The 23,591-nt window shown below is 34.4% G+C and overlaps 2 protein-coding genes across 3 annotated transcripts; both read right to left on the minus strand.

Annotated features, from left to right (window-relative positions):
* Positions 1 to 2,642: 2,642 nt before the first annotated feature.
* On the minus strand, positions 2,643 to 11,248 carry LOC149742449 (UV radiation resistance-associated protein-like). Its single transcript, XM_089894003.1, has 16 exons — positions 11,120 to 11,248; positions 10,451 to 10,568; positions 9,958 to 10,135; positions 9,061 to 9,153; positions 8,674 to 8,771; positions 7,571 to 7,728; positions 7,171 to 7,276; positions 6,983 to 7,109; positions 6,545 to 6,743; positions 6,202 to 6,278; positions 5,887 to 6,052; positions 5,339 to 5,515; positions 4,794 to 4,864; positions 4,429 to 4,496; positions 3,998 to 4,147; positions 2,643 to 3,458 (listed from the first exon to the last, which is right to left on the minus strand). The coding sequence occupies exons 2-16, from the start codon at positions 10,511 to 10,513 to the stop codon at positions 2,907 to 2,909; spliced, it is 2,283 nt and encodes a 760-aa protein (XP_089750129.1). The 5' UTR covers positions 10,514 to 10,568; positions 11,120 to 11,248; the 3' UTR covers positions 2,643 to 2,906.
* An 83-nt stretch (positions 11,249 to 11,331) lies between these two features.
* On the minus strand, positions 11,332 to 23,480 carry LOC149742450 (enhancer of polycomb homolog 1-like). Of its 2 annotated transcripts, none has more exons than XM_089894001.1 (16): positions 23,078 to 23,480; positions 21,697 to 21,853; positions 21,133 to 21,296; positions 18,782 to 18,898; positions 18,121 to 18,207; positions 17,432 to 17,580; positions 16,891 to 17,070; positions 16,578 to 16,692; positions 15,630 to 15,752; positions 15,175 to 15,267; positions 14,533 to 14,642; positions 13,909 to 14,033; positions 13,492 to 13,629; positions 13,311 to 13,359; positions 12,823 to 12,938; positions 11,332 to 12,661 (listed from the first exon to the last, which is right to left on the minus strand). In XM_089894001.1, exons 1-16 carry the CDS (start codon positions 23,228 to 23,230, stop codon positions 11,733 to 11,735), a joined length of 2,805 nt encoding a protein of 934 aa, XP_089750127.1. In that variant the 5' UTR covers positions 23,231 to 23,480; the 3' UTR covers positions 11,332 to 11,732. The 2 variants fall into 2 exon arrangements, with proteins under 2 accessions (XP_089750127.1, XP_089750126.1); XM_089894000.1 differs by having other exon boundaries at positions 16,578 to 16,695.
* Positions 23,481 to 23,591: the final 111 nt, after the last annotated feature.

Here is a 23,591-nt window from a genome sequence, read left to right on the forward strand (position 1 = left end):
ACTCAAGTATTCATTGTTAAGCACACGAATCCAACTGAAGTAATTAAATAATTATTTTAATAGATCACTCCTACTGTATATACTAATTGAGAGGGTCTATACTTAACCAGTGTATGTCACTAATTGTTTAGCCAAAGTTGATTGGAATATAAACACTACTTAGATATTTATATACGCACACAAGTTACCTCGATATAGAAACAAATTGTCATTTATTAATTTGATATTGTGAAAAATCAACCATAGTTTTTTTTAACAAGAACCTTTTTCTAAAATGGTAACATGATATAATATATACATACTGCAAAGCAGTTTTATTCATATATTAAGTGTTTTTTTACATAATTATAGTATTACTAATTTTGGAAAACAAATTATTTTACAGGCTGTTAGTTGCCCTGATTAATCTATACAGAAAAATTTTGAAATGGTCCTTGAAGCAAATAATCAACATTTTGGTGGCATACTGACATGATAAGGGTTAATGAATTATTGCATCCAACACATGGGTTATATATGCCATAAAATCCAACAATAAAAGGACAGGATTCAGTTCTATTGCCTTTATCAAGAGTCATAAACTGACAACAACAACAAGGCAATATTCGTTAAATTTATTTTACATACGTCACATAATAAATTGCTTTATGAACCCAAATTATTTAATAATACCAATATCTATAAGCTATGACTATACAAAGGCAATCATCCTTTTAAGGACTGATGTTGCAACCAACATACCTTGAGTATTGCAATTCTTTGTTTTATATTATACACAAAATCATAATACATTATTATATAGCATGACAAACCAGACTTCATATGACAAAACCAAAGCAATTTAGACTAAATGTGACGTGTTTTTTAAAAATGGGCTGACTGGCTAAATGTACGGCATAAGAGCAGAGATTTAGGTCACAGTTGATCCATTATCCAAACACTAAAAAAGTATATATCGCCCTGATTGGAATTAATCGCCAGTTACGGCTTTCCAAAACAATCTGCGCATTTTTTTCTAATTCCGAAGAAAATCCAAGCACAGGTCGTTTGTAATCAATACTGCTGTATTAAATTTAATAATTAAAGAAAAGATCGGGACCGCTCAAAAATTCTTTTTAAATCTTGACAAAAAATATCACAATATTTTCAACTCGGTTTGAGGCAAGCAAAAAATAAATATTCATTCTATATATATATATTTGCTGTTGAAGGTACCATTTTGTTTTTAATCTTTTTTCAATTGTTGTTTTTGTAGCCATTACTACCTGAATCAACAAATACTCCACAATTATTTTAATAGAACAAAAGTGTACAAGAGAGCATACCAGCTCTCGAAACATAAGGTAGTTAATACAAAAGCAAAACCAAACTGGTTAAATCTAAGTGCTATTAAAGTTTTACCTTTGCAAACTACATAGTAAAATACTTCCATAGTCAATTTGAAGGCCGTATATTGTTGCACACCTTTAAAACCAGATATTGTATTAAGTTAACACTTTTCCCAGAAATGCCTTCTAACTTTAAAAATTACCTTATAACACTTTTACACTCACTTTATAACACTTCAACTGATGAATACAACGACCTTGCAGTGGCTACTATATGATGGGAAAACAAATACAAACGCTCAGTTCTCATACATCGGAAATCATTTCACAGAATCAACAAATAAGCGCACTACAGGGAGGACCTAGATTCTTATTCTTAGCACGGAACTTAGTAATATTGTTTACTAACGTGTTCACATTTTAAGCACTCTCAATTACACCGTACATAGCTGAAAACCTAATATTACAACGGCAACGTACACCACTCGCAAACCGAATACGCCCAACTATCGATCCACTCCGCTTCTGCGCGTTTCTTCTTTCGTTCTTGATGACCTCATTTCAAAAATCGATTTTTTTTTTCTTTTTTTTCGCGCAATCCGCGATAAGCAATTGGGGTATAAGTGGACTTGCAACAAAAACAAATTTAGTTAATATAAATGTGTTAACCTAGTTTTCTCTACAATGTATGTATTTTTTTAAAGTAAAATATTGTTAAGAATAATTTCAAAAATAGCGGGTACCAGAAAGCAACCAGCAAAAATGACGTCACTGAAAAATGAGAAGTCGTTTCTGATTGGTTAAAATGAGTTCAAATTTTACGATGTTTTTGCATCGTTTGACCGAAGGGATAAATGTAACCTCTTTGCCACTGTTTTTCTCAAACGTATATGAGTCATCGGTGTTTAGTCAGTAATATTTAATAAAGGGATTCTTTCCACAATAAACCCAAAACAAGTTTTACCAACCTAATTATATGCGTTGTGGTTTATGATACAATTACAAAATAGTTCTTTCTCACATGACGCAGAAACCCTGTTAGCCTGTTTATTACAAGCAGTTGATTTCACGAACCATGTTTCTGCAACCAATTTAAAAATGAATTTTTTTAAAGAGTTTGTAACATTGCAACCTAAAGAAATGTGAAACAATACACAAACACAACATTGCTTGAGGGTATAAATGGCAATTAAGATCTAATCAATCAACGCCTAACTAAACCACAGAAATTCCTTTATAAATATTGTTAATAGTTGATATTTAAGCGAAATCCTATTTAAAGCTGTATAGAGTTCTAACCAAAATAACACCTACTTTTGTGATATCTTGTATTTCCTTTGTAAATTAAATTGAAATATGGAAAACGTTTTAAATAAAAACACAATTTCATATTGCACTATAAAAAGGTTTAAAATTATATAAGCAATATACTGCAAAAAATCGATGAAAGAAAGAAATTTAATATGTTTTACAAACTGTTCATTTTAGAACACTGGGGGTTCATTTTAGAACACAAAATACTATAATCAACATAAATGTCTTTAATATTATTTAATATTTAACTTTATGCCTAGCTTGTTAACAAAGATCCAGATCGTCTGATTGGCTAAAACTGGTCAGCTGACCCGCAGCACTTACACGAAAAGGATTAGGATTTTTTAGCTCTATAGAAAGACCATTTTCTTCTCCATTCTGGTCAGTACTGTGATGATCACTAAGCGCGGACATGTAAGAGAAACCCTCGCCAGGTGTTTTCTCTTTATCTGAACAATCAGTGACAATAATAAAATCCTCAACAAAAGCTTCGCTTGAACTTTTACTTGAACCAGTGTCACTTTTTGTTCGAAACTCGTCATTTCTAGAGTTAAAACCAGACTTTCCGAACAATTCATCACGTTGAGATGAGTTCCTCGAATTAACTTTCCCAGTTACTTTCTTACCCCATCTTGTAGGCTCATAAATTTTTTGCATGGTTGACTTGGTGCCGAAAAGTTCAGCACGAGCAGTCGCAAAACTTTCTTTGTTGTTTAAATTATTTGATTGGCCCAGCTCTTCCAAACCGGTGAGCTGTGTGCGATAGGGCGTGAAACTAGGAGAAACGGATTCCACGGACTCTGTGTTTAATCTTGTCTATAAAATATTAAAAAAGATTTACTCTTACTAAAAAGGATTTACTCTTACTAATAAGATTATAGAAAGCTATAAAGCCCAATGGGTAATACATTGCTGGACATTTGTGCTCCTGATAACATTGCATGTCAGTTCCGAAAATATAGGTTGTATCATAGGCCTTGAGATGCTGATTTATATTTAAACCCCCATGCAGTATTGCACTGAAATAAAACTGCATTTTTCATGTTGTTTAGTTTTCACTTGGGGTTTCAGTATTATAAGGGTAGTAAGTTTTTCTTTAGAAACAAAATATACATCTTAAAAAAAGAAATTAACAATTCCACAGTGGTTGGACACCTGGCTCTAAAGCAGAGGACACAGGTTCAAAACTGATTATGTAAATCGTCTTTCCCTTAAAAAAACAACCCAGTAAAACAGTTCGTGGTGTCTAAAAATACACAACATTATAACGAATACCGCTCTGCCCACCAAGCAGGAAAATAAACTATAACATTCATACAAATAGTATGGCTGTGCTGTTGTTGTTTATCATTTACCCGAATATCTTTGGAGGACAACGGTTGAAACTGAGTGGTGTCTCTTCTGTGATCACTTAAGTGTGGAGAGCGATCACGGGACTTTTTCATCTCGCTTGCTCCAAAAAGCTCACCTCTCAAACTTGACAGGTCAGTCGACTTTGCATTTTTCTAACATATAACATTTTTAACACACTAACAGCCAAAAACACAAGCCAGCCAGTGGTTGACTGAACAAATGCAAAAAAAAACAGGTTTAATCAAGTCGGGATTAAATAAAGATTTATATCATGGGTTAGATTGTTAGACACTGATAGATGCTCTTTTACTAATCCACCAATAAATTGAGCTAAGTTCCAACTTGCAAGTTGCCAACACAGAAAGCATTTACTAAGCAAAGACAGACACCATGTAAAATTCTGTGTTCTGCTAAAATTAAACATTCAACAAACCTGCAGTGAAGCAACGGTATTGTCATATAAACTTCCTTTAGAGCTTTCACCCAAATCAACCAGCATATCTGTGGCATTTGTATTTCATGAAAACAATTTAAAGTTTAAACAACAGCTCCACTTTTATACCAACAAAAAGTGAAACTATATTGTTAAAATTTCTTTACATTGTGGTACATTTTTTTGGTATTACTGCTTAATTAGTTTTATCTTTGTTTATGTAACGAATGATTGTGTCTGATTATACATGTAGATTTATGCAACTTTTATTACGTTAATTTGTAATGTGATAATGGAACTACAGGTCACTGTAACAATCAACCAATTCCTTATAAAATACCAAAAATATTAGTAAGGTTGCCAACCTGATTTACTCTCTGTTGCCATCGTGGGAACAAGAAAACTCCCACTTTTTATTGAAGAAGAACCAAGACTTCTGTAAAAAAAATGTCTGTAACAAAGATGCAAAATTCAAATATGACACAACAATCAAATCTGTATAGGGCTTTTGGCACACAAACTTGGCAAATACTCAATCAACCCTGATATAACTTAATCTTAAATTTAATAATTTATTTTAAAAATAAATTAAAAACAGGATGCTATTGAAGCCATGAAATCAAGCGTCGAAATTGCCTAGCAGTAAATTAGTTTATTTTGTTCTTGCAAGTTGAAAAACAACCAATGTCATAGAACTACTCCACTTATATCTATAGGCACCAAACTTGTTAAATACAGGGGAAGTGGGGACAGTTAGACATGTATCCTGTCAATCAAATTTCACCTAATTGTTTCCAATGTTTATTCCAGGTTAGACCTGCATATTCTGCCAGCCTTGGGTGTAGCGCATACAAAAAAATGTCTGTGTATTTTTTAAGAAAAAATGGCACTCCACATATTACCCACTTACATCGGTTTTGCTCCAAGTCGATCCTGAAGCAGTGTCCGAATGTTGTGAAGAGTTGGTCGGAGATCTTGAGTACCAAGTCCACAGTGATAACGGAGTTGAGCGATGTTCTTGTTAAAAAGGAAGACTCCGTATTCAAAGAGGAAGCGATCCTTGTTTCCACGTACGTATATCGGAAATCTGAAAAAGAAAGTGTGTAATAATGATGTGATGCAGAGGGAGTGCCAGGGAATCTTCTGTTAAAGTAAAAATTAAACCATTACCATAACACAGAAACACTTTAGGGAGTAATAATGGGTCAAATATTGCATAAATCTCAGGCCCTTGACAAGGACTTTACCCACATAAAATGGAACAGAATAACAAGTTTCCATGAATATTTCTATTCTAGAGTTGCAGACTTACAGAATTTAAAAAAATGTGACGAGCAAGGCATATCTAAGAAATTTGGTGCATGTAAGATTGGCAAACACAAATGGGTGCGGTTGAAGAGGCAGTATTCATAATTTCATTTCCAGCTTGGAGATTCATAATAAAGTCTCTTGTCTTACATTCTTTCCTTGTCGTTTAATTTCTCTGTTACATGATCTATGACACTCGAGTGTGACCCCTGCTGGACAATCTGGTAACGTAGCGGCACAAGAAGAAATTGTGACATCATAGATAGAAGTTGAGCAGCATAACCAAGGGCAACAGAGGTATGGTTGTCTTCTTTTGCTGCACAATATTGCATAGATTACAACAAAAAAATACCTAAATGTGCTATCTGAATCTCCTACAATAAACTGGTTTTACTTGACAATAAAAACAAAGCCTTAGGTCGTAGGTGTCAAAAGTTTCCATTTTTAAACCAGATGTTTACTCACTATTGAAGTGTTCAGAGTCTGGCAATTTTACTCCACATATGACATACACATCACTGACAACTGCTACGCCTTTTTTTCTGCAAAAATATGAAAATAATGACAGAAAAATGCATTTTCCTATAAAAGATTTTTAGTTATTTCTAATCTGTTTTTCCAAAACACCTATTTACCAAGTAAAAAATAATTGTAAAAAATCACATAATTTACTGCAGAACATGTCATAAAACTATGTGAACGTTGCTGCTTTGACACACAAAAGACTTCAAGTAATTCTAACAAAAAATAACCAATCAACTTCAAGGTTGCATTTTACAAGTTTATAAGGGCCAACATTTATGTCTACCTTGGACTTGGTAGTGTATGACGTACAGTTGAGATGGGGAAAATGTGGGTAAGCTCGGATAAAATATTCCTGCGTTGTAAAGCGAGTTGTCCAGCTAGATGAGCAGCGTTCTCCCGATTGCAAAGATACAAGTTGTGAGAGTCTTTATGTCGTGACTGATGTACTTGAAGATGTTCTTTCTTCTTAGCAAGATCAGAGACTGGATTTTAAACAATAGTTTAATTCTGCATAGGCGAGGTTCTACAGGGTGAATGGCTATTTATATAGTATTATATCTGAGTATGAAGTTCAAAATGTAGCTAACCCGAATGTAATCGTTTTAGGACTTTAACATCCTTAATCAATCTACCTTAACACTTAATCTAATAATTTTAGCACCTATGCCCTTTGATGGGTGTGGGAGGTAGAAGTAGAAGAGTTATATGTTTATTCACTAACCACTCTGTTGGAGCTTTAAACATTGTTTGTTGGCTTCTTTCCTCTCATTGGTTAACAGAGCTTTTTCACGCTTGAGTAAACTTCGCAGATGAGCAATTCTGTGATGAAGACTCTCCATTGCACATTTCTATTGAAAACAATTTAGTCAACATAGTATTCAAATTAATTCACCACTCAATATTGCTTACCAACTGTACAACTGGGCTGTTGCCTAGCAGCTGTATGTTAATATGATGTTGATGATGGTCCCGTTTTTCTTTTGACCGACGATTCATTTTGTAGCAAGCTGCTATTCTATAAAGGGCGTGAGAAAGTTAGTCAGTAAAGCTGTGTACATAGGCAACAAACCGAGGTTGGCAGAGTATGCTGGCCTATCCTGCAATTCCATGCACTGTATTAACCAGTAAACACTAGAATTAAAAAGTTACATTTGTTTCATAGCAATGTGTGTTTTACTATCCATGCATTCCCTGTATTTAGGAGTTAGATGCCTATGTCATTCCTATACTGACTTATATGAACTTATTAAAGATATGTACGTAATGTCAATAAATAAAATCCAATAAAACATGATCATTTCCATCCCACCTCTGCAAGGCAAACACGCTATATGAGTTGCGTATATCACTACAGTCCAACATTCCTGAATGAATTGTTGTGTTCACTGATGTGTTGTGGCCGTGGTATAATCCATTCATTTTAAATACAACAGCATTGGAATGGTAGTGCACATCTTCATTGAATAACTGCAACGTGTACAAATATGTAAAACAGGTTATATATAAAAAAATATGTAACTACATCACTACATGTTAACTGTCAGGATACTTATTACTATAATGATGGTCTCAAACTTTATTATGCTTAATTTTGTAGGACTTCACGTGTAGGGGTACATGTAGATATTATTAACATTTGTCTGTTTAAATAAAAATCAAACAGAAAACACACACTCACACAGCGACAGCAAAATCTTTTTATACATTGACGTTCTACAAATTTAAACCTAAATGAGGACAGTTGACTATATTTATAGTATACAAAATATGAAACAAAAGTACAAGTTAATGAACCACTGTCATACATTGTTTCATATCAAATAAGATTTTATCGGAGTTTGAGGTGGCACGAAAAGGAAAGTTGTTCAGTTGAGCATATGTTATATTATATTGTTTAATCATCTCCTTGGGACATATGTATTGTTTATTGAGGATATGTGTTCTTTAATATCTTTGGAACCAGTGTTGGTTATACAGGCTATAATATTGTATATATATATTGTTTATTATGTTTACTATGTTCGGCGAAACAGTGTACCAAAAGTAATGAACAAAGAATGCTAGACTTTGTTTAGGTAGTCATATTTGATGTTATGAAAATTTCCTCCCGGTTGTTTTATATTAATTATCAACATGAGTCAACTTTTACCATATGTGGTGTAGCTTGTGCTTTCATTTAAACTATATGACTGAAACTCTATGTTTTAAAGAATAATGATTGCACTTTGCAGATAATACCAAAAGTCTTATTTGGATTAAACAAACTATTTATACTTATTTTATTGGGGGTAATGACAATGTGCACAATCTAGCTTTAGTTCCAGGTCCTCGCCAAGGAACTTTTCCATACAGAATAAAACTATGCTTATTTTAATACTTACAATTTGAAACTGTAATACAAACACAACTCACAGTTTTGCCCAAATATTGCAGTTTCTTCAAAGATATCTGCCAATGCAGGGCTGGCATATAATTCCCATTATGACCAATCCACAACCGAAGAATAAATTCTGTTCATGAAATAAATGTAAACTTATGAATTTTTAAATGTGTAAGGAATGCATTACTAAAGCAGGCCTACAAGCCTCAGTAAATCATTCATTACAGTGCTTAAACTATACTGATTGTTACAAACAATTAAAAAATGATTCGTACAGAATGTTGAGCAACTAACTGTTAATACCAACATTGCAATTGCAAAGACAATTTCTCTTGGTTAAAATCTATACTAGACAAACTTTAAAGTGAACACAGTACAATCCCTTAACACAGAAGTGACATAGGTCCATGAACACTTACCTGTGAGCGAAGCAAACACAGTTCCGTTGATTTTAAAACTTGCCCATGATGGATTTGATGTATAGGCCACTTTTTCACTCTCGTATAGTGCGGCTGTAATAAATGCAAAAAAAACAATGAAAACTGGGAGCTGCAAACGTAGTTGTTGATCATATGCTGCAGAAAGAAATTGATACGGGCAAAATGTCGAACTGACTTCCTGGCCACTGGAAAGACAATGCGACTATTTACTGAACAACTTCGTCAACTGAAATACTTATGATGTGTATGAGCTTCAACATTGCACAGCAAGTTTATATTATGTATGTGTGGTAAGTCAGAGAGCAATGATTTATAAAGCAGAGCAATGATATGTTTTCAGGTCTATGACATGGATATCGGATTTGTAACATACCAGTATTAACAAGTCTATGTATGTAATGGCCCTTTGGCCTTTACCAAGGTCTAACTTTACTGTTAGCATGTTGAAGTCAGATTATAGAACAACAAACAATTTACAGATTTATGTGGCTACCAAAAAATGTGCAATACACCTTACTTTGTACAGATTTAATGGTATTACTTCTTTTTTTTAGTTTTTCCAGTAATGTTTATAAAATTAATATTGAGATAAAGTCCCATCGGATAGGCTATAAAATAGAATTTTTACAGTTTCGCTCTTTCTGTCCGACAGATAGGGTAGCCTACACCGATTTACTCTTTATATAACTTTATCACTACCTCATCCGATACAGGAACCTCACCCACTAAGTTTGACTCACTGCACAAGGTGTATTAAATTTTAAAAAAGTGAGTTAGCAAGTATTGACTGTGGTTGCCCTTGATGTGATGTTACATAAGTAACATTCGGTTCAATTGTTATACAATTTCATATATATAGTTATTATTTAGACATACTTTGAGAAGAATCATTTTTCTGCTTTCCCCTTACACCATCAGTGGTTTCATCAGAGTGGATGGTGAAGTACAGATGAGGTTGCTGAAACTCATTATGCCTCCCATAACCCCGGTCCTGAGATGGGAGACTTATAGCTAAGTTTCGGATAAACAATGAAGTGATGTGGCGTAATCGTTGCTGTAAATAAATTAAAGGGATTAATTTGACATTGGACTAGTGTTGCAGAAATGCCAAATGAACAAACGTAAAAATTTTGTCAAAAACTGCCATAATATACAGACTGGGAACTGATATTGTGAGATATGATCAATTTTCACTTAAGTTCACCAGGTAGTTTAAGCAAAACCATGAAACTGCTACAAAAGCATTAACACTAAATATAACTTCAGTTAACCACAGGCCACAGGTACAAAGTCAAATCAATAAAAGTTACTAAATTGAGTCATCGCCATCGGCTTGTATAGTAAAAACCTGTAGAGCAAAATTTGGTACCTGCTGCAAGACCAACGGTATATTTGGAACATTTACTCCTATTTCCTCCTGGTCGTGAGACATTTCATATCCAATTCATGTAAGTTTGTATTTGCTAGAGTATGCTTGATGATTTTACCTTAACCAACAAAATTAAATAAAATGCAATTTAAAACATTGAATCAAACCCTCTCGTATTTTTAAACATGGCCATATTGGGGTTTAATCAAAAAGACATTTACTTTTCTGTGACACTGTCACTGCTATACGTCAAGCTTGACATAACATCGTCTTAAACTACTGTCGCAATTAGTATATCAACACGGTGAATCTATGTGCTATGCTTGGTTACTGATTTACAACTTATTAAAAACTTTACAGAAATACGTTAATCGCTAAATATCACCGTATGCAAATTCTCGACTCGCAAGTGGCGAGATACAAGTTGTGAAAACGCGTAGGCTATGCTTGACTATAGAAAACACAAACTTGGGAAGCGGTCCAGCACTTTAGGACTCTAGGTCAGTTGCTTCGTACTAAAATGTGCCATAAATACAGGTATGGAATATCGTCTTACAAAAAAAGTATGGTTTTACGGTAACTCGGCAACATACTTGCGGTTACCAAGTACGAGAACTCTTCGTTCTCCCACATAAAGTTATCTCTGATTGTACCCCAGTTGCAACTTACTTTATCCTCGAGTACCGTAGCTAGAAAACGAGCCGTTATAACGCGGGTATTCTGTTTCTTTCAGTTCGTGTCATCGTACTAGTTCCGATGTAACTTCGGGTTCATTGTTTTATGGGATGACAATTTAGACAACCAACTAGTGACCACTGTCACTTTTTGTGGGGAAATACAGTGTATTTATGTGAGTACTGTCTACAAAAAAGGAAACTGTGTTTAAGAGTTTTTTATTTATTATCTAGTAGGATCATTCCTCATACAAACATAGCAATAGTGATGTCATAATGGTGAGATTGTGAATTCATCGCTTTGTCGCCTCTTCTGATTTAAATATCAAATTACTTGTTGGGAATTTTGACATTTTCTAGAAAACTTGTTAGCTCTGTCAAGATAGATTTGCTTGTTTGAATGACACTACAGCTAGAACTAGAACCTGTCATACTAGAGGCAGTAGTTGATTAGTGTTCTGTCGGTTCTAAAAAGCCTTCAACATAATTTGTACTAAAACACGGTTAACTGCTAGTGCATAGCGAAAGAAAATAATGATGCTGAAACACCTTCGCTGCCACTCGGGAGAGATAGAGAGCACGAGTTTTCTCGTCCCCTATTGTCAACCTCATGTTACCTCCATAGGTTGTGCAGGTTTTGGTTTTTTCACTGGAACGGAGTTCGTTGTTACCAAGGGTTCTAAGACAACAGAAGATGCAGTAGATGGCACGGCTAAATGGTTGGTATCGGTGGAAATACTAATCTGGTTGATCTTATCTGAGGATGGTGACTCCGTGAAGGTATTCCCTTTTACCTCCTTGCTGAGAAAATTAACATCGCTCACCATTGTAATGGTTTCGCCACTTGTAGGCGCCGTGGAGATGGTTTTATTGGTTGGCAAGGCAACAGAAAACACAGCACCACCACCAACTTTCAGTTTGTTTCTTGCAATTGTGATACGATTGCCACTTAACGCTGGTCCAATAGTGGAGGAGACGGTGTTTCCCACATTTAAACTGATCGTCTTCGAGCCACGTTTAGTAGGCAACACTGTACCATTGCTGCCATCATGTGGGAGGGATTTAGGTGAGCTTGGAGCAGACTGCGTGGCACGGAAACCTGAAACCTCGGTTTTAAAGGAGGTTAGCATGCTTGCTGGTAGCGCAACGTTTAAACTCCTGTTTCCTCTCCTTGATGTTGGTGTGGTTGCAACAGTGACAGGGTGCTTGCCTGCGTCATCAGCTAACTGTGGGTAAATTACTGTGTTACCCATCATGGCACCCGACCCACTTATCCTCAGCAACGCAGGAACACCTGGCGGGTGATTTCCACCACGTGGGGTTGTCAGGGTTACTGTGGCAGGAAGTACGGTCGTTCGAGGGTGAAAGGTCGAAGTTCGTGGGATCGTTTCGGAACTTGAACATTTAAAACTTGTAGTCCTTGTATTTGTAACACTTGGTGTTGCTGTGACGATGCCACCGCATGTAACGCACTTCGGGTGAAAGTTCTCATTTCTCATCTTTGAGTTTAACTTGGAACTGTGAACTCTCGTAACATCTGTTGGTTGTATACTATATTAGTTTGTGCTTATGAGAACTTAGTGAGGTATTTGCTATGTTCAGGTGATGTTACCTTATATTGCATTAGATCATGGTTTGCAAGCATTACAATATCAAATATTTAATAAAAAAAATTACTGGTTGATTAAAAGAACTTACTGGTTGATTGTTGGGGTGTTGATGGTGTAAGGAGAGCTGTGGTTGCAAAACTTGCTGATGATTTATCCAACGCACTTAACTGTCTTTTTAAAGTAGGTCGAGAATTCAAACTTTGTCTGTAGAAGTTGTAAGTTTTATGTGCCGCGTTTAAGCATTTATTACTTTTTACATTTCTACATTTTATATGCAATGGTAGAGACAAATATTTATAATTTGGTAGCCAAGTAGTGGTCGAGTGGTGAACCACTACATATAGGTAATATGCTTTAAAATTATCCTACAAAAACCTGATTATTATTACATAGGTTATTCCATGAGTGAGGTCATGAATGAAGAAGCTATGGGACCTCTGGTTTAGGCCAGAGTTTGCTCATTGTGATTACCCCATATCTGAGGTTTGGTGGATACAAAAATATTTGTGTTTGCCCGTAAAAAGCAACGGTACAGCAGCAACACTAAATGAACATGCATGTAATTGCTAAACGTACCTTGCTTTGGATTTCGAATGAGGAGTTCTGGTTGGCACTTTCATTGTAACTGAAACAAATGAATAAAACATTGAATTTCACTGCAAATTCTATTTAACTGTTTTAAAGGCTTACATGCGCAGCAATCATGGCGCCTTTGGTGAGCATCACTCAAAAAATGTTATAAACTGGAGTATCTTACCTCTATGTTCAGTTTTATGTGGTGTAACTTGGACGGGTAAAACTGGGTCAGAGGTTGTTTCACCTTCAGATGCAGCAGGTAACTTGGTGCGGTCAGCTTGCGAAGGTTTAAAATGCTTCCAACGATTTTGTTTGATATCTGTGGCAGTATGGAGTTGTAGTCAGTTTATAACACTGGTACTTAACCTTTATAGCTTACGGACCCGTAAATTTGTAGCCAAACTATATATACAACTAATTGTTTATAACCATATATGGAAGTTAGAACTAATTGGCGGTCATTTGTCACTACTGGTCAGTACACCTAGCATATTAACAAATGTTGAGTAAATTTCATTTCTAAATGTATCCCAAGACACCAAGCCAGCACAAACATACAATCAACACAGAAAATAAATAATAAAACCAATGTACACACCTTGTAACAAACGTTGTAAGCTGGGTGTAGGGGGTAGATGGTCCTGGTCAATGTCTAACTTCTCCAGTTGTTTTGTATGGGGGTGATGAGCTCGGTCAAGCATAACGCGACCCCCACGACCCATCCTATGATAGTTTTGTATAAATATGGTTGAAATTGTAACCAAAGCTCAATAACAGAAATGGTTTGTTTTAGTGGTTTTAGTTGGTGGTCTACCTTTAAATTATCTATGTAGAAGTAAGAGCAGACATGTTTATTTAAAATTAGCCAAGGTTTTAATGACATGTCGTAAGATGGTATGGGTGTTTATATGGATATGGTTAGTTCTCTTAAAACCAAATTAAAGATCAATAACAACAAGAATTATTGGTTTAAGGCATTTTAACAAACTAAGAGTCCACCAAAAAAATGAGATATAAGAGGAGTATCAACAAAGTTTACTGGCAAAACAACATTAGTCAAATTTTAAGTATGGTTCATTTACTTTCGAACAAAAGGGGTTCTTTTTCTCCATTCTGATTTTATGACCTGTGCAGTACAATGTCCATTCATACTTATATTATGTTATTTATACTCCTAATTATAACTTTTTATTCTTTGCATTATGTTCCAAACAATACCCACCTTCTCCTTGCAAATCCAACACATTTTTCAGGTCTACTTAAAGAAGTGAGTGAATATCGGAATTTACTTTCATTCATCCACGGCCAATCTCCAACCATTATATCATGGGGCTGTGTTGAATGCATTGGATCAGTTATATTGCTAGCAGTTGGTAAACGAGTGTGGAATTCAGTCAACTAAGGTTCATTTAGCTTATTAGGTAAAATTTCTTATTTGACTATTATCAGTTTATCTTTATTACCTTTATGGCGCATTAGTAAGCAACATAAAGGTTGGTTAGGCTATTTACAAACATGGTTGATCTCTGGTTAACAGCAAGGTAATTTATTCTGTAATACGGCATGTTAAACACTAAACAGTGCCAGTCATCTGGTACTGGATAATAGTTAGAAAAAATGCAAATGCATTAACAGTAACACCTTTATATTTAAAAAAATATTGAAATTCTTATTCCAATTAAACATTTAGAAACTTCAGTCCAACTTGAACACAATCCCTCAGACTCATTAAATCAGATTTTGCTATCACCAATAACTAAGTTATTTCCAGCAAAGAGAATCATCACAGGGGCATATTATCATACACAAGTACAGTCATAACTGAAAATAAATATCTAGCATTTGTGGTGCTTTTGCAACTCACCGCATAATACAAGCAACCAGGTTTCCGTCGGAAAGTAAAAATTCCGTCAGCGAGTTTCTTTGCATCAGATGCTTCACCATGCGCATCAACAAGCTAAAAGTAAAAATTGTTAATTTTATTTTATCAGCAATATCGACATCAGGAGCATTCTAATGTTGGATTTTGACTTTCCGACAACTGAACTGCTTCACAAATCGTTTCTTTGTTTTAAACCAGTGATAATATTTATTAGAAAATGTTTTTTTTCTAATGTACATTATAATACAAAGTGTTGGTTAGATGCACATCCCTTAAAAATATATATTGCAATGTTAACTAATTAATACAGTGTAAAAAATTCTAGTGTAAATCTGTTCACCCTGCTGACCCAGGTTTGGTGTTTAGGCTGTGGTTGCACCGCTGGTTACAAAACACAAGTGGAAATAAAACTCAAATTTAATAAAAAGACAACTTACTGGACTTTTGACATCTTCGTCACTTGAGGGAGGATACTCGTACTGAGTCATGGTGTCAACAACTTCTTGATACGATAATCCTCTGTTGTTTGTTGTCAGGGCAACCGGGGTATGATTGTTGAACTGGAAGAAATAAAATTTGTCCTAAAGTCATCAATATAAGGTGTACGACCAGATCATGCATGTATCTTATAACAAAGTAAAAACTTAATTACAGGCATTTGAGTTTGAGAACTGACATGACCATAAAATTAGCTATTTTGGTCCCTGGTTGTAATCTTGCTACTGTTGGTGTTGTATAAGTTCAGCTTTTGAGACTTTATAAATATATCTGTGTATAATGTATCACAACATGAACCTGGACGAAAGATAGCTAACAAGCAGATTTTAACAGGTATAACTAGACAACTTTTTTAAGTTCAAGTCCTATTTATGGGCATGGCTTCGGAATTTGACATAAAAATAACTTAGTTAATGAATAAAAGTACCACTATGTGATGATAAGGACTTTATATATGAACGAAAGCAATTAATCGCTGTGTTCTCATTAACAATCAAAGCCAAGATAAATACAGCCTGGCTTGTACTACCAAGTTATTTTGATTAAAAGTTTGTTGTATGGTCACAAAGGCATCTAGTAAGGAAGTTTCCAGTCTGTTAGATACGTGACATTTGCATAAGAAATCGGGATTTTTTAATTGTGAAGCCTTATTTTTTATTTATATGTGATATACTATAAGGCATTCTTACCCAAGTTCTATAAAAAAAGGAATCACTTAAAAATGTACTATTGTTTTGCTTAGTTTCTTTCTATCCATAATTATTGGGTATTAGATACTATTTTTAAATATTTATGTAGCATATCAATTTATCTAAATGTGTTTCATACCTTACAGGTTGGAACCAATACATAGTTCAGTTACCCAAAAGATAAAGATAGAAACTTACTTCTGTTGAGCGAGTAGCTGCATTATCTACTTTATTTGAAGCTTGTACTGAGATAGTGGTAGGTTGCAAATTTTGACGCTTTTTCTTTAATTTCTTCCCTATAACTTTTGACTCCCTGCTGAGTAAACGGTTTAAATATAATTCCACCAAACAGAAGATCTATTTATTCCAGATTTATCTACAGTTCAACACATGGTTGAGGACATAGTTCTGAATATTTGGACAAACTAGAATTTAAAGTAAAAATATAACCCAATGCAACCCTTCATTAATATAGTTTAGTTCACGCGTGACTTAAAACATGGGCACCTACTTTGAAATTTCTCCTTTGGAAATAGAAGGCAAAGCAGATAATTGCTTCTTCTTTAAAGCATTCTGCAGCACAGTGCTGATTCGTCGTTTTCGTTTTACGGGTCGGTATCGAGCACGCTGACTCAGCGATTCTTTACGAATCGCTCGGAGAGCTTTCCCATCCCAATCCTTCATCTGGTACCTGGTTTATAAAACTTGTTAACAGACATTAAATGGCACGGACTGAGTTGTGGTAGAAACCGCATTGGGCACACTGTTTGTATAAATAACATACATAAGCCCCTTGTAGTATAAATATGTTGGGGTAATGTGTAAATTTTGCCTAATTCTCAGGCCCTTGGCAATGATCACACCCACTTAGAATAATGTTAAACATACCTAATGTATAAAATATTTGTAAACAGACGTTTAGAAAAATTGACTCGCGTATCACAAAACTTGTATGTAACGATTATTAAACCCGAAAATTTTAAATTTCTGATTAGAAACCATGACTCTCTCTATGGTAAAAATCATGTATAAACTGTTAATTTTACACTAACCTCTTTTCAAATACTTCCACAGTTAAATGAAGATGTTCACGTTTACTTTTCTCTCGTCGTTTCACCATCTCAAGTATCGTCACAGCACGACTCAGGTCCCGTCTTAACTTTAACATCTTTTCATACGATGACTCATCGTTTTTGCGATTCTTTAAAAGTAAAAAGCAAAATGAAAGTTAAAGATAACCGTTGATTCCTTAATTTATCTTACAATCACAATAGAACCTCACCCATTCAAAATAGGATGCTACTTGTGTATATATATATATACTGGTTTTCATATTATAGTGGAGTGGGGGAGATGGCACATGTTTTTATTTTTTTTTTCGTCCCGATTTGTAGTAAACAATAAACATACAAGGAAATATAAAACCGTATCCTTACGATTCCTATAGACTGTTGTTCAGGATTTTTGAATATTATATGCTAAAGGTGTTCCATTTTCCCCACCCTCACTGTACTACTACTGTATTATATTTATTATTGGAAATTCTTAAACTCAATAAAAATGATTGCTTAAATAAAATTTAAAAATGATCAACTTAAACCCAATAAAAATTTTAAAATGATCAACCTTATAAACCAATCAACACGGTTTCCATGTTAACATTCTTCCATTTTATTGGAAAAAAGTAATATTAGGAACTAATTTAAATGGAATAAAGATTTAAGAAATTGTATGTTCTCACCTTTCTTGTTTGCATTTTCTCTGTTCGACGACGAAATGCAACGTAACAATCATTAGTTGATGAACCATCTCGCCTCTCCTGCCGTACCTGACATACCAAGTCAAGTTTGTATTATTTTCATCACAATTCGAGATCGATTATACTAATTATATTCTTATTGTAAAACATTGGTTAATAACAAATACACAGATTTGTGTTGAAAAAATCAAATTTAGTTTATAATACATTGAAAATATGTATAAACACAGGACTATTAAAATGTTCATGGGAGTGCCGATTTCTTAAATATCTGGGGTATGCTGAGCGCACCTGCGAGTTGATTATGATGTCATTGTATGCATGCGGCACTCTGGCGCATACATATTTTTTTGGCGAAAATTCACAACACAAAATTGCCACTGCCTTGCTTGCAGTTGTGTGTAAAATAAATGTAATTTTCCATTTAAACAGGGCAACAATCGCTAATAAACAACTTAACTATGTTCCAGAAGAAAACAAAATAAGTTTTTTTTGCCTGAAAACAGGTTGGATATTTGCATTTTCGCATATGCAACCAAGTAAAGTAATAGTATTGATACATTTGCCAAAAATACTCTGTTTGTGTAAATGTGACGTAATACACGTAAAACACCCAAAGCAGCTCATAATATTATTTATTTACTTGAAACACCAAAGGTCCCTTCTCACGAGATCTTTTTGTGGTCCAGTATTCGTAAACTGCTTTTATCACTTCATCGTCTTCTTTAAGCAACAACTTTGCTTCTTGTAGTGGAACCATCTATAGCAAACAAAACAAATATTTTATATATATATGTCAATATGTGTATTTTATTTTTTGAACATAACTTGTTTTTTTAATGAGGTTGGATAGGCTATGTCGTTGTCATTCAGTAGCAGACAACAATCAATTTGTCAAAGTATCAGTGACATACACTTGCCCAGTTTTCTTATAATTAATGGTTTGTAAGATTTTTAGATTAAAACTTACAAAAAACACACAAAAATGTTTATTTTTATATTTACATATATTACCCCACTTAACTAGGGCTATATATGTTGTATTTATCCATAAAAAAAAATTTTGACATTAGAAACCTACAAGTAAATTAACAAAACATCGGTAGATCGGTTTAGTGTTCATTCATAGTCCATGACTAACACAATACAACTCAAAAGCTTTAACTAATGCTTTATAAAACCAGCGGCTCAGACAGGCTTTAAAATAACCGATTGTCAAGGTAATGATACGACTAACATTAGTCATAAAGGTCATGACAAATATTGGCATGCCCACCATCACCATGAAATCAACCTCTTAGCTAATCCCAATGTACAACAGCACTACAATGGCCTAACATAAGCATAATGACCACTAACACCAACTTACATAGGCATACCCACTATTAATACTGACTTCCAACTTTTCAACAGTCCGACATCAAATGTTTTTAACACCCCAGTCAAAATGAAAACTAGCTTTTACCCGCTCTAAAAGTTTCTATACGAACAAGCAGGATCAAAGTATATTGCATTCACCGCACTAATCAATGAGGTTCCTTTTGTTAACACTTAAACGTGCCCGTCACTCGTTGGCTGTTTCCTACCACAAGTTACTTAATAGTCAGTAGTTCGGTTATTTTTATCGTGCGGTCCCAATTTTAATCTCATTTGAAAAAAGAAGCAATTTCCTGCCATTTTCAGCAATCAATAGTATGTCAAGGTATTTGAAATATTTTAATGTTGCTCAGAGTTCAGTGACTTCAGTCCCCAGTTTTTGCTTTTTTTCACAGGAACCAAACAGGCGAATAGTTATGATGTGGGAATCCCAGTTTACAAAAGCGTGTTTTGGTGGATTTGGTATTCATAAAACTGTTTCAGCCTTGAAAACAATAATAGAGCAGGTATGTTTTACAAAATGTATAAAAAAAGGCAAACTAGGCTTTTTTGTAGGTTTAGTTCTGATACTTGGGGCTAAGTACTTGAACTGGTATGCTGCAGAGTATAGGTACTGACTGAAAAATGTTTTTAAAAATCAAGACTTGCACCAAACAATTATCATTTTGTCAAACTTTGAACATGAGAAATTGAACCTGTTCTAATGAATCTGAACATTATTTGCAATCATTTGGGTAAAATTTGATAATGGTTTTTACAAAAGTATCCCCTGGAATAGCCTTTCCATTGATATATCCCAAGACATTTTCAAAATGAATTTATAGGACTTTCATTGACTTTTGAATTTGTGTTTATTGTTGGTTTTATTGTAGTAATAACAGTTCATCAGTTAAAAACCTCACTAAATTCAATAAATTTTGGTCCCACAGCAATTAGTACAGGGTTTAAAATCGACATATCAAAGGTTTTTGTAATTTTTTTCTTTATGATGTAGGTAACTTTATAAATTACATAAAAAAAAAGGTTTTTACATACTGGTCAAGTTTGTAATACATTATAATTTAATATTTTTGTTCCTTTCTGAAATATTTCGTAATCTAAGATTCATTAGGACGTCATCAATTTTATAATGACCTCATTAAAAAAAATAAAAATATGAATTTAAAGATAATTTCATACTGCACAAACTTCCTTAAGTTTTGGTCTAGCTGTAATGCTTTGCTTGCAAAATCCAATTAAGTGAAATGAAAAATTACGAAAAACAATCTCACAACCAAATGGTTAACACTATGGGTGTCACAGTATTTTAACAGTGTAAGCCAGATTAGTTTAAAATTACAAAAGCATGATGCCCATATTTTTGTGCTTGTGGGACTTTCGACGGTAAACGTTTCCCAACGTCTTTTGATAGCCTGCTATACGCTTTGTGGGGCAAAAACTACCCAATAGTACAATTTTTAATCATTTTACAGCTCAAGATCCAACAAGGCTACTATGAAAGAGATAAACCGACTTAGGTGGCTAAAATTATATTTTCCTATAAATGTAAAAAGATTCGAAATAAAGTATTCTAGGATATCCTAGAATACCTAATTATTCTGTAATGTGCATCCCTACCTGTGTTCCACATGATTTTTCCAATCTGTCAATCATTTCTTCAAACTGCAGAGCTGTAATATCCAACCCAGATTTCTTGTTTGTTGCTCTTAGCCAAGTTTCATCATCACTATCCATGTCGTAATCCGGTCTTTCTTGATCAAGTATGGAATTGAGGGCTTGTGCTGCGAAGTGTTTAAAGCAAATTAAAAATTATTACGTGGCAAAACCTATTTATATTCTACTTTCATTCTTAATAATGGAACCAAGTTTAATATTGCTTGGAAATTTATTGTGGAGACAACTGCCGTCTACCTTGCTCTGTGTCCAACGCCGAATAACATGAGTGTAAACAACTTATGCATCTTGATGATATTTACTGTGTCACGTTAAATATTTTTATGCCTCTAATGTTCACCCTTCTATATATTTGCCACTGCTTTAATTTTTGTAATAATTAATACTATTGGTAATGTCACATACATACACTCTTTATTACAAATTTACTACTTAGTATACAGAACCATACAGAAAAAAACCTTTACTTTTCTAAATTAAAATTCGTTATTGAGAGAAATAAACAACCTTGGTTGTGAACATAGTGCTTTGGCAACTTAAAAGACTTCTTATACAAGTTGTTGTAACATTCCAGTGATATCTCAGCTTCAGGAACTGGTATGACCATGACTTTTGCATCTCCATATACTTGTTGTGCAGATATGGCTCGCTGAAGATGGTGCTCCTGGAAGAAATTATTTTCGTTGACATATAATAGGCATATTCACAACGGTATATTACAGCCTATTAACAATTGTCTTAGGCAGTTTTGTAGTAATCCAATAGGTCTACATAGTAAATAGTAAATATTTACTTAAGTTAAGGATTTAATTTTCATACAACCAAAAATTGTAGTTCTTTCCAGTGCTGTTTACAAAATGTAGTCATTATGGTCATGGATGTTGTATATCAATTTATCACTGAGCACATCTGTGCAACGTTGACAGTGCATATGCATATTTTTACAAAGGTTAAGTTATGTTTGTCCGGCATAAGATACTTAATAGCAATTGCTCCAACCTAGGGGTCATTAATGGGTTGTCCAAATTATCAGCCACACATAAAAATAATCACGCACAAAGTAACATATATACTTGGTAAAATGTAGATGGCACAAGGTGTATGAAACAAAACCCTAATGTTTAACGATTGTCGTTTTCCATCCACGCGAGGAAAAAGCAAGAAGTGACATATGCCAATTAATTTATAGGTTTGTTTAAATGTTGCTTACGAATGTGATTGCTTAGTTTTTACCGATTGTAGAAGCAGAAGATAAATACTAGTATTGCCCTTCCGGCAGTCTGCAGAGTATAGCAGGTGTAATTTTGTTTAGAAAACTTTTTGTTTATGCAAGCCATAATTTGTCCCACACACTTTGATTAATTAAACTATGAAACAAATCTGTACCAACATAAGTATAATTTTTTTACTGCTAGAAATGTTGGTTGCCCATTTTTAATAATTGTTTACTTTCGTATACGCAAAAAGTCCCCTTCTTGCACAGACAAGATTTTGTCGCCATATTTTGCAACCTGGTGGTAATTGTTTTTTTGCATGTTAAAAATAAATATTTTTAAACATAATAAAATATCTATAGTATGTTGAACAATCTAAGTTTTCTTTCTTAGTTTACAAAATTGTAGTATATGTAAATGTATGTGATATATATATCATGTAATTTATCTAATTCTACTTTTATCTATTATCTTTGAAGTCCCTAAAAGTTGAAATACATGTTTGGTGACTTTAATTTATTGTCCTTGTGGTTAAAGCATCATGCTCGTATTAATGTTACAATCAGATTTAACCTGTAGCAACCGCAACGCCATGCAATCTTATAAACGCCACAACAGCGCCATCTTGCGACTACTACTAACTAATGCAAAACAAAGAATTACGGATAACTAACCGATTCCTCTTCTTTTTCCATTCCAGAAGGCATTTGCGGGACTGCCCGGTTAAGAACAGAGTAATCCTGAAGGTCCGATAACTCATGTTTGTAATATACGGGCATAGGCTTTGTAGCATCCAAGGCACGGGCTCTGAAAGACAGCTTACTCATCGCGCTTTTTGCCTGAATACCGCGCCAACAAACTGACCTTAAAACCGGCCTTTTCTACTAAAAGTTGCAACTTTTCGGTTCTGACTCCAAAGGAAGATACCTAAGGGAGACATTCGTGACAAATCCGGTGTTCTAACAGCACACATAACGGTGTTGCGATACAAAAAAGTTCTCCGTCTCTGTATTTAGGGTTAGGTCCATCACCGTCAGTTCGTTCGTATACTAGTGACCCACAATGCATTTCGGTAAATAAGACACGAGTAGCTGCGCAGTTCCATTCTACGCAGTTTTCCCACGGTCGACATCGGGAAACTTCGGATAATTTCGGCAATCCAAGATAAAAGGCGTTCTGACAATACGG

The sequence above is a fragment of the Ciona robusta genome, chromosome 1, assembly GCF_009617815.1.
Source record: "Ciona robusta chromosome 1, ASM961781v2".
NCBI classification, from domain to species: domain Eukaryota; kingdom Metazoa; phylum Chordata; class Ascidiacea; order Phlebobranchia; family Cionidae; genus Ciona; species Ciona robusta.